At 38.0% G+C, this 12,109-nt stretch overlaps 1 protein-coding gene across 1 annotated transcript in view; it reads left to right on the top strand.

Annotated features, from left to right (window-relative positions):
- The window catches only part of PTPRQ (protein tyrosine phosphatase receptor type Q), a 228,069-nt gene that overhangs the window by 200,758 nt on the left and 15,202 nt on the right, over positions 1 to 12,109 (top strand). Inside the window, exons 54-56 of the mRNA XM_075274511.1 lie at positions 2,012 to 2,056; positions 11,349 to 11,375; positions 11,779 to 11,860. Coding sequence (XP_075130612.1) covers positions 2,012 to 2,056; positions 11,349 to 11,375; positions 11,779 to 11,860 — 154 coding nt within the window. The remainder of the gene's footprint in view (positions 1 to 2,011; positions 2,057 to 11,348; positions 11,376 to 11,778; positions 11,861 to 12,109) is intronic.

The raw sequence follows: 12,109 nt of genomic DNA, 5'->3' as shown, positions 1-12,109 counted from the left end.
AAAAATGCCCGCAGCAGAATTGCTGTGATTTCCAAGGACCATGTATTTTTGGAAATCACAGCCTGTCAATTATACCTACAATGCTGGCGGATTCACTATAGGTATAACTGACGTTGTCCAGCTCCAGTGAATTGAAAAACATGGCTACGTTCTTCCACAAATGACACCACACCTGCCCATAGGTCGCATTACCAGGCACAATCCATGGACAGGTGAAGTGCTGTTTCTAGAGGAAAGTAACCATGTCTTTTTACTCATAGAGAACTAAGTTATGTGTTTTGTTCTTGATAAATTACAAATGCAATTGCAATAAATAAATGTATTTTTAATGCAACTATACTATATCTATTTTTGCTAACCTTTTCACCTGTTCAGTCACCCGGGTTGTAGCCACACCTGCCAGAGCATTCGTTTTTTGTTTTTTTTTTGTGGTTTCTGCTCATAGCCAAAGAGAAAGAATGATATGCCCCTTGGAGCCAGAATACGGGTGCTTTGGCAGGCATGGAATAAATATGGATTAAAAGTTCAACTTCTTGGCAGCAAGTCTGCACTGCGACACACAAAAGATATGTACAGTATATGAGTAACCACTCCTATCACAGCATATATATATAGTTTAAAAGAAACTTTGGTGGTTGTAGACTTTCATATTTAAATCACATATAACAATATTATAAAATAACTTTTTTCAACACTGAAATAATTCCAATTGCTTGCTCTTATTTTAATGTACTTTGATATATCCTGTTCAAAGTTAAGATATAACATTTTATAATTTGTAAATTCCATGATGCAAACTGATTCTGAATATTTATGTAGTTACATTTGTGAATGTGTTAAAAGAGGATGACAAAATTAAAGTAAATGTCCACCTTCTATCTCAATGTCAACTTAAGTTTAACATTGAATTTTTCTCTATTTGTGAATAACTGTTTGTGTAATATCGAGCTCCGAATCCTGTTTGTTAATAAACAATAGAGATGAGCGAACAGCGAAATGTTCGAAGTTTGAAGTTCGATTCAAACAGCTGCTCGATACTCGACTGTTCGATCGAACATCGAACCCCATTATAGTCTATGGGGAATAAATACTCGTTTAGGGGGAAACCACTATTCGACTCAGGAGGGTCACAAAGTCCACTATGACACCCCAGGAAATGATGCCAACACCCTGGAATGCAACTGGGACAGCAGAGGAAACATGCCCAAGTCACTATATTACGTCGGGATCCCTGTCAGCTTGCGATATGCGCGAGATGACATTTTCCCATAGAAATGCATTGACCAGCGTTGATTGGCCGAATGCCATACAGAGTACAGCATTCGGCCAAAGAACGCTGGTTCTGTTGGAGGCTCGTCTGTGAGGAGGCGGAGTCTAATATCGGACCAGAATGGAGACTGCTGTGGACCGATCTTAGACTCCGCCTCCCCCGGCAGAACCAGCGTTGATTGACCGAATGCTGTACTCTGTATGGCATTCGGCCAATCAACACTGGTCAATGCATTTCTATGCCGAGATGTAGCAGTGCTGGCCATGCACTCAGCTCGTCTACTCTGGAGATGCAGCTGAGCTGAGAGCATGGCCTGCACTACTACACCGGAGATGCCTTGAATTTTTAGCGAGTTTGCCACCTGGTGTTCAACTCGAATCGAACGTCTCGAACAGCCTGATATCCGATCGAACATGTACTCGATTGAACGCTGTTCGCTCATCTGTAATAAACAACTATGTGCAAAATTCTGTCTACCTGCTACCACCACTAGGGGTGATGGAATTTACTGAATACCATTACTATTATTAACATATATAGAATGTAAATTTGGCTCTAGTGATGCTTTACAACAGCCAGATTTTAATTCACTTTAAAATACTCTAACAAATTAAAAGATGATATGAGTGAGAAGCTTTATCTAGATAATTTAGCACTTTTGAGGGTTTACTTTATAGTAACATTTTATCATGCTATTATTATAGCAATCCACATTGGTAATTGAATAATTTTTGCTTCCAGATATTCTTCATTTTTCTTTAGACGCAAGGACATTTATGTCATCCAGTAAGTCAGAAATGGATTAGTTGTGTGAATTTTCAAACAATCTTGTGTTTCCATCAAGCATTTTCCTATGGAGGGAAACACTTTAGATAGTATATGGTTAAAAAAGCAAAATAACACATGTATATTATCTCTATTTCATAATGAACATCAAAATCAACTACACCGTCTATCAAAGCCTTTATACATATTTCAATATAAAATTATCAATACCTGTAACATTAAAAGAGTGATCATTAACCATATACTATGCAGCTTATTACATGCCTGTGTTAACATTGACTGTGCTAACACAGACCGGTAATATTAAGATCCATTAGTTGTTGCAATTGAAATGTATGATATAAAATAGAAAAAAATGTTTTGTAATTTATTTGCTTGTTCATTGTATTTACTCCCAGCAGTTATTGTCCCCTTTTGCCATTTTCACTTGATTTATATCAATAATGGCTACATGTCAATAGGCCTTACTTCAATGAAGTGCTTAATAAAAACTGTATAATATACAGAAAATGACATTTTATACCCTTTAAATAATAAGAACAATGGTACCAAATAATATAGTAATTTGAGAGTATTAATCTAAAAAGAAATATGTTTTGGCTGGATATGTCCAGATATGTGTATCGTCAGATGAGAAGCTTTTCAAATCAACACAGTTTCGCACTATCCTATTATAAGCTACCTTTACACATGGTCACCCAGCGGTTGCGTTGTGTCTTTTAGCCTGTTGTGAGTTTTGCTAATATTTAATATTTTATTTAATAATAAGATAAGACATTTAAATTTAATTTAATTTAGGTGTAGTTTTTTCTTTATCAGTTCTATAAGCCAAAAGTAAAATGAAAAAGTAGCTAGTAAAAAAAGAAAACTATATTCATTTTCAACTTTTCCATCTCTCTAAATTAAATTTACTGGTTAAAAAGTGCATAATGTGTTTGAATTGCAAAACTACCATACAATAAGTATCCTAGTGATAAAGAAAATGTAGTTCAACAGTCTGTCTTTAAGTTGTATGCTTGAAAGTAAAGTGTTATGTTTTATGTTCGTCCTGAACTTCTTCCGCTCTCTCATCCTTCATTGTTCATCTAAGTCCCTTTCCTTTTGAAGAAATGTCTGATAAGAAGATTAAATACAGGTGTAGAGCACAACAAGGCTCCTCTTGGCAATAGCTTTCATCTGAATGGCATTGTACTGCTTTGTTGTGTCCCAAAGGATCGCAACACGATGCTCCTTAGTTGTCAATGTGTTCCTGCCAGTTGCATATTGCTTACTAATCTGAGTACAGGAAATGGTGCTATATTGGAGGCCCAGGTAGCAGGTACTAACTGTCAGACAGCACCTGCTACGTCTGTTTTTTATGTTCTAGTTGAATAAAGTTTACTTTTACCACTGCAGATCTGGATAAAGTTATATTATACTATTCAGTAAGATTTTTTTCCTTAGTTTTTTCTTACTTTTAAAGAAAGCTTCATGACGTAACAACTGAAATCCCCTATGGGGAAAAAATATTCCCCCTGTAGTGCTTCCTATAGATAGCTACCCTTTATATTTTAGTAACTGAAGTCAGTGCCGGACGGGGCCACTGGGGTACTAGGGGATCCTCAGGTAAGCCCTGGGTATGACACAATAATTGGACTCATAAGCCAACACATTTGTATGTCACTTTAGTCACTTGCTATAGTAATTAGATTTATGAGATTATTAATAACAAACCTTTGAGGACAGGTTGTTTAACTCTCTACCATATTATTGGTCTAAAGTGCACTTATATAACAATATACAATGAAATTAAAAGTGTCAGGCAGGATTTTGACACAGAAAAATCTGTGTAGGTTTATGAATTACCATTATAAATACTATATATCTTCAGTGATAACACCCTTTCAGATTGCGTTTGATTTTGCTTAGGGAAGTTGAATCCAGCCATAAATTTTTTTTATAAGTGACCCTGCAAGGAAAATGTTGTATACGTATTACAATATGGCCATTAGGATGCCTTACAGAGAGGCTCTGTAACTGTAGTAGTAAGCTTTCTAGTTTCAGTCAGTCTAGTCTCACTTAAAGGGGTTCATCCACAAAGAAGACTGATGATTGCAGGACCTTTGTTCTGCTGTACTTCGTGGGGCATCCACTTTAAAGGGAGCCTGTCAGCAGGAAAATCAGTATGCAATGAAAGATCGTACCTTGTAGGGCAGCTTCTACACTTTCCAAAGATGCCTTTCTTATTCTGCATTGTAGCTCCAATTTCATAAAATCAGCATTTTATTCTTATGTAAATTAGCTCTAACTCTAGACAAAGTGTAACAAAGTAAAATATGTCACTTAAGCAATGGTGGCCAGGGATGGTCAACTGTTAAGGGAAATTATCTAGAGCAAAGATAGAAGACCTGGCAGGAGAAAAAATGGCCCTAAAGCCCTTTTCAGCTAATTGGTACAATTCCATGAAAATGAAAATATTTCCATGAAAATAGAGCTGTAATCCAGAATAAAAAAAAAGCATCTTTGGAAAGTGTAAAAGCCGCCCTACAAAGTGCTGTCATTAGTTTCATTAAATTTTTCCTGTTGATAGACTCCCTTTAAGTTACTTTGGCTAGCAGAGTCACCTTTGCTATAATGTTTTGATGCCCTAACTAGGCATAGGGACATGGGACACTAATCCCTTTAAGGAGATATTCTAAGAATACTTAAGAGTACCATCTGTGTCTGTACCCAGTAAACATATATATATATATATATATATATATATATATATATATATATATGTAAAGTTCAATAGTTGTTTACCAAAATATGGATAGATTGGAGGCCTTTCGTCCATAAAACAAGAACACTTACTGCATAAGGGTTTAAAATGGAAAATATTCATCAGCATCATAAATCTGGAACAAATGAAGTTCACCAAATTCCTGAAATTTGTAATGCAATTTTGCAGAATTTGTTATATAACCTTAATAATATTTCAATATTTCACATTGAATTTTAGCTATAGTTATCTTTTGCTATGGTATGCCAGTGAGCACCATACTCAGTGTCAAAACAACAGCTATACTACATCTTTCAGCAGATATTGTTTAGTAAAACCTCAGCCTTCAGGATGTACAGGTCATTCTATCATCTCAGCAATGTTTAAAAATAAGGAAATGTACAGAGGGCTAACAAGGTGATTGTTTATATTTGGAAAACGGGATTTCACCAATGTTTCTATGTTGATTCAAGATTGTAATTTAATCCTTCACCTCAATGTCCAGCTTTTTTTAATTTACAAAAAGGAATAAATTAAATGAAACACTAAGGAGAAAGTTATAACATATTATATATACATATATATATATATTAATATGTTGCTAGAATGAGTTTCCACTCTACAGTACAGTGTTTAAATAAGCCTGCAAAAAAATTTTCCGTCTTTAAAACAGACGCAAGTATTGATGTAGGATATGCTGTTCTTACTTTTGTTCGGTCTTTAGACAGTGATATACTGTATGTCTTACAACTGCTAACCAACAAGTTACATCTCTTTCTATAAGACAACATTTTTTTTTAAATGTCATAAACTTAAAAAAAAAAAAAAAAAAAAAAAAGTCATACACCACCAGCATACTCTCCATTCACTGCAACCAGATATTGGGAATAAAAGGAAAAAACAGCACCGAGCTGTATGTGGTGATGTACGTAAGGTAAGTATTTAGATTATCTGTAATGAAAGCTTCTCACCTTACATGGTTGTGAAGAACACAACCACCAAAGAGCCTGTGAACCACTTATTAAGGGGGGTTCCTCTCTAGGTGTTGGAGCTGCAGGACCTGTGCCTCCCAAGGTGTCGATCAATGCCAATAGGACCAAAGAATAATGATCACCGCACTTCACCTTATATTGATGAATGTTCTTTATTGATGTCCAAAAATAAAACCACAATGCATTTCAGGTTTACTACCCTTTCTCAAGTGTGTGGACTTCGACGTCGTGCTGGATGCATCCAGTACGACGTCGAAGTCCACACACTTGAGAAAGGATAGTAAACCCGAAACACGTTGTGGTTTTATTTTTGGACATCAATAAAGAACATTCATCAATATAAGGTGAAGCGCGGTGATCATTATTCTTTGGTCCTATTGGCACAAGACAGGTCTTGATCTAGAACCTGCATCTATTGGACATTTACAGCATATTCTGTGGATATGCCAGTAAATGTCTAAGATGGGAATCTGTCTCCCATTGTTTTCATAATTCAGCGGCTCAAGACTCCCTGCTGATTAGGTCCATTCATATGGGACGTGACAGAGGGCTGATGCCCTGCTTCGGTATCCCGTCCGGCTAGACTGTGGCCGAATACGACAGTGGAAAATGAAGGGGAATTCCTCTTCATTTCCCAAAGTGTGAACTTACCCTTAGGCTGAGTTCAGACGGGGTTTTTTGGTCCAGAATTTGACACGGAGGCCGCCTCAAATTCCAGACCACAAAAGCGTTAGCCCCGAATGGATGCCGATGCAGTGCATCGGCATCCAGTCGCGGAACTGCACTCTAGATTTGGCCCAAATGAATGGGCATAGTCAGGAGAAAGTGTCTTCAGGCTGAACTGGCCCCAGAATCCGCCTGAAGAAAAGGCATGTTGCTTCTTTTTTCCGGTTTGTTTCCGCTCACGGAAAAAAGAAATGACCTGCACCCATTGATTTCGTGTCAAAATCCTGTCCAAAAAACCCCATCTGAACTCAGCCTTAAGGTCTGTGGGAAAAGGCCTATAGGTAACCTTCAAATATACCATAAATATATTTTAGACAATCACATTGGTGGGGAAAAATCAATGGGTTATTGCTTAGAAAGTCATGTTAAAGTCTTGTATAGATTTCCAGTAACTAAAATGACTCAGATTTCTGGAAATTGGTGACTGCTGGTTATTTTCTGCTGGATTTTCCTTTTAATTCCAGTGGAATTAAAAACGAATTAGACCCAGGCATTTCACACTCTGAGATAGCCACCACTGCTTGGCAAACCAACGTAGACTTTATTTATGCTGAACATTACTAGATTGGAAAACTAAGTAATGGCAAATAATCTGGGCATTTATATCGAATTATTACTTTTATATTAATTGTCTTAATTTTTTTGGTAGCCCATATTTAACACACTTTTCTCACAAACTTTGGTTAAATGCAAGACATTTATATAAACAATATACAGTCACAATAAATTACCGTTCATGGTTCTTTTCATGCACAGTAATATATAGCTATGATGTCATAAGCACTTAGATATTTGACCTAAGTCTATGGGACAAGTATACAATAAACTCCCCAAGACACCGGATTTTAGTATGATATTAATATATATTATGTAATTCCCTTTCAAGTTGGTGTACCCATTCTCCGTTTAGAAATCAATTTCTGCTTTATTTGACACTGGGACTTTAATCTGTTTTGGCAACAGAAATGCATGGTTTCTCACTGTATGCCCGAATTGTAATATGAGCAAAATAAGACCTTTTCTAGACTAAAAACCCAGACGTGAAATTGTATACCATATAAAGGATATCCACAGTTTAAAAAAAAATAGTTTTTTATATAATAATAAAAAAAGGCTGATACACTTTAAGTTCCCAAAATGTAGTATTCCGCCACATGCATCCATAAATTAGATTTTTATGGTTGACATGAAAATAGGCTTTCTTACTGCAGACACATTTGTTAGTCTACGTGCACAGAGGTAAAGGTTACTTAGGCAGGGTGTAGGATGTCGAATTATATCTGAAAAGAAACAAAGGCAGCAATATGTTCTTAGTTGTCAGGAATATTTGTAATGTATGAAATTGCTTAACTCGATGCTGTCCAGCTTTTCCATAAAGTGGACAAGATATAGGGCTGAAGTACATGTTTTTGGTTCAATTAAAGCAATGTCTTACAAGAGAGAATGCAAGTTTCTTGAGCAGCCTGGGGGTCAGAGATCATCTACAGTTGAACAGACCTGATCCGCATAAACGTAATGCTTTTTCAAAATTGGTCATTGACTTTAGGTAACTGCTGCAAGTTGTGTAGCTGTCATTTGTTACTTTAGGCCCTTCTATCACCATACACATTGAGCCTTGGCCAATGTAAATTCCTAAGAAGAGAAAGGAGGTTGAGTAACACCTCTAGCACTACCTTTCTTGTAACCAGCGCCGCACCTCCCATGACACGACCTGAAGCGAGCACTTCAGGCAGCACTATGTCAGGACCCCAGGGAGGGTGGCATTTTTGATTATCTAAGCCAGTCCTGGACAAGCTGTCCTGGACTGGCTTAGCACTGAGCGGTGGTTTGGGGAGGCCACTGAAGCAGCACTGCTCCAGCAGCCTCCCCTCACGCTCAGGCAGAGAGCAGGTCTTCTCCGTGCCTGCTCTCTGCCTGCGAACGGCGCTAAGCCCCACACCCTTCACTCTGCCATGCCCCCTTCACTCCACCACGCCCCTACGCTCTGCCCCCTTTCTGTGGCAGCTTTCTGTAGTTCGCCTCGGGTGGCGAAAGGGGTAGGTTCACCCCTGCTTGTAACACATTACATGCCAGGGGTGTAGTTTGTTTTCTGGCAATGTCCTGCACATTAGAACTTCGTAGGAATGATTTTCACTTGTGTTTGCACATTTTATACTTAAAATATTAATATCCTTTTTTATTTCAACTGGCTTACTTATATAGAACTTTATGATAGCAAATCTAGCAGTGTCACCACAAGGCGAGTGGTTTGATGGTTTAAACCACTCCCTTTATGACTGTGGCTGGCACCTCTCTTCTGAGAGTCAAGAAAGCAATGGCCTAGTAACCAATGAACGCTTCCATCATTGGCTTATTCCAACAGCGGCCGATATTTACTACTTACCGATGCCTGCTCCTGCTCAGTCCTGCTTCTATGGAGCACTATAGATTTTGTCGTGGTGCAGAACAAGGCCCATACAATGATATCCTGATAGTGTTCAGTATCTGGACATACCATGCAGTGGCAAGCTAGAGGCAAATTGGAGGTTATATACTGATTGGGGGCCAATAAAAGGGAAAATATATTGCGCGTCAGCCAATAAGGGGGCAATGTACTGTGTTTGGGTCAATATAGGTGGTGTTATACTGTGTGGTAACCAATAAAGTAGGCAGTATACTGTGTGTGAACTAATAATGGGGCAATATACAGTGCAGACCAGTAAAGGAGACAATATACTATGAGGGAGCTAGTAAAGGGGGCATGTGTATGAGTCTCAGCCAGCATGTGATACAACCCCCCCCCACACACACACACACAAAGGGCTAACCCCAGATATACCCTCTTGCAATATGCCATGTTACCTATAGAAACAGGGATTCTGGTTTGCATAACATCATACTTTTAATAGAAAAGTTTGGGGTGATTGGCACTTTATTTCTGTTGGTTGGCTACCCATAGCGTGCACCACAGAAATTTGTCAGAGAGGAATTGTTCATTGATCACTGTTACTTTGTTCAAACTTGTCCTTAGGTGCAATTTAATGGAATCTATCAAGATCTGTTTGGATACAAGATTTGTCAGGATCTATTTTCCACCACGTAGAATAATTTTTATTAATGGAGAGCCCTGATGTTCAGTTCATGGCAGTGTATTTCACTGCTTCGGCTTCCAGCAGTCAGTTGGGAGCTCAGGAGAACACAACAGAAAGTGTTTAATTTCCCTGCAGCACCACTACAGGGGAATTGAAGTATTACACAGTTTCAATGGACTGTTCTTATAGTGAACAAACATTCAAGGTCCTCCAAAATGAGAAATTCTCCTGTGGCTGTTACCCTCTACTGTCTAAATATGAGACCACTCTGAGTATTTGATAATGAGTTTTGTAAACCAGACACTCCCTTTTTACCTTACATGGAGATTAAAGAGGACCTGGTATCAATTTTATTTTAGTAATAATTGTATTCCATATCAATTAACAAATTTTAAAGCAATTTTTTGTATAATTTATAATTCTATATTGTACTGTTTCCCTATTATTTTTGCTAGAAATTTAAAGAGGACCTGTCATCACTTGGGGAACATGCGGTTTTATATACTGTTAGAAAGCCAACAGTACGCTGAATTCAGTGCACTGTTGGCTTTCACGATCTGTGCCCCAGGTGAAGAGCTATCGATGCCGGTACCGTAGCTCTTCACCGTCAGAAGGGCGTTCCTAACAGTCAGTCAGGAATGCCCTTCCTCACAGTAGCGCCTCCCTCCCCTCCTGATAGTGCTCGTCCATAGACATGTACTAGGGGATCGTTCCTCACCGCTCTCACAGTACAGCGCAATAGACGCTACTGTGAGGAAGGGCGTCACTGACTGACTGTCAGGAATGCCGTTCTGACGGTGAAGAGCTACGGTACCAGCACCGATAGCTCTTCACCTGGGGCACAGATCGTGAAAGCCAACAGTGCGCTGAATTCAGCGCACTGTTGGCTTTCTAGCAGTATATGAAACCACATGTGCTCCAAGTGATGAAAGGTCCTCTTTAAGAACAAATTAATAACTGGGTGTTAACCGTTGTGAGTGTGTCTATATATATATATATATATATATATATATATATATATATATACACTCTGACATTGTTTAATTACTGGCACCAGAGTCAATTACCCAGCTTATCAAACCAGCCCCGCAACTAGATAGGTTAGGGTCACCTGCATCAAACGGCGTTTTCCTCTTGGAGCAAATGCAACGCCCTCATTATTTCAAAGGGCTCATTTGCATATTAACAAAAATAGAGATATCTTGGCAACAGAGGTGGCAATTTACAAAGGGAAAACACCATTTGGTTCCAGTGACCCTAACCTATCTACCTGGGTTCTGGCGGCAGACTCCCATTAACAACGGGAATGGTAATACACCAACTTATTTATAAATTTCTAGGTGAAATAACAGAGAAAAAGCACAGAACAGAATTCTAAGAAATATTCTGAAGAATTTTGATATTAGGTAGAATACAAGTATTTAGTAAAACAGACAGGTCAGGGGAGGTCACAGGTCCGCTTTAATTGTCCAAATTACAATAGGATAACACTGAGTAGAGTATTCAGCTGTTGCTGCTGTTTATGGTGTTATGGAAGAGAAATCCACTACTAATGTTTGTAATTAATTTTGCTATTATATTTAATACATAGAATTTAAATATATTTAATGGTATTTTTATTATCAAACATAGAATAAGTGTGGCATGCAGTTTTGTGTGTTTTCATGTATGTAATCATGCTGTGGAAAAAAAAAATTTTTAAGTCAACCAAGTGTACTGCAAATCTGTTGGCACATATTTTAATCTAATCTCTGTTGCAGGTTACTTAGTTATAGGAAATCACTCAAGTAAGTTGACCGAAATTGTGATGTGTTTTTTTTTTTTTTTTTTTTTTCTGAGCCGGCAGATTTAATAGTGTGATGAAAGTTAATGTACGGTGCTTTTTCATGCATTTACAAGGACAACCTGCATATAAATCATAAAAGCATGACTAATGGCATGGTAACTGGAGAAATGCTTTGTCTCTCTAGGGTGAAACTTGCATGTGAGTGTTTTAGTTTGAACTGAGTGAAAAACTTTGTCATTGTGAGAACGAAATCTCTGCTCAAAACACGGGAAGTAGTCAGAATAACATGATAGTGTTTTCCAAAAAAACCTATATATGATAGAGTGAATCAGGGCTTGGTCATTTGAATAGATCTTTGCAGAGGGATACTGTATGTGTAATTTAATCTTGTACTTTCTCCGTAGGCCTGTGAGTAAGAAAGCCTTTCTGCAGCACATTGAGGAGTTGTGTGCCAATAACAACCTAAAATTTCAAGAAGAATTTTCGGTATGTTCCTAACAGTTGTCACAACATCACAAGCTCTCCAGTAATTGTCATGTGTCACATTTCATGTCCATTTTAAGCATGTGAGACCAAGAAAAACTGCGGCCTTGATAATCAATACCCAATTACCCGGGTAATTGTTTAGACAGTAATGCTACACTGATTTGGGTTTTACATGCCATATTGCCCTACAGAGTAAACTGCCCATGCTGGGCAAAGAAAGAATAAATCAATCAATCTATGGATGGGAAC

Source organism: Leptodactylus fuscus, chromosome 5 (genome assembly GCF_031893055.1).
Source record: "Leptodactylus fuscus isolate aLepFus1 chromosome 5, aLepFus1.hap2, whole genome shotgun sequence".
NCBI classification, from domain to species: Eukaryota; Metazoa; Chordata; class Amphibia; order Anura; family Leptodactylidae; genus Leptodactylus; species Leptodactylus fuscus.
Note: the sequence above shows the minus strand (reverse complement) of the source record. Positions and strands in the feature narration are given on the sequence as shown.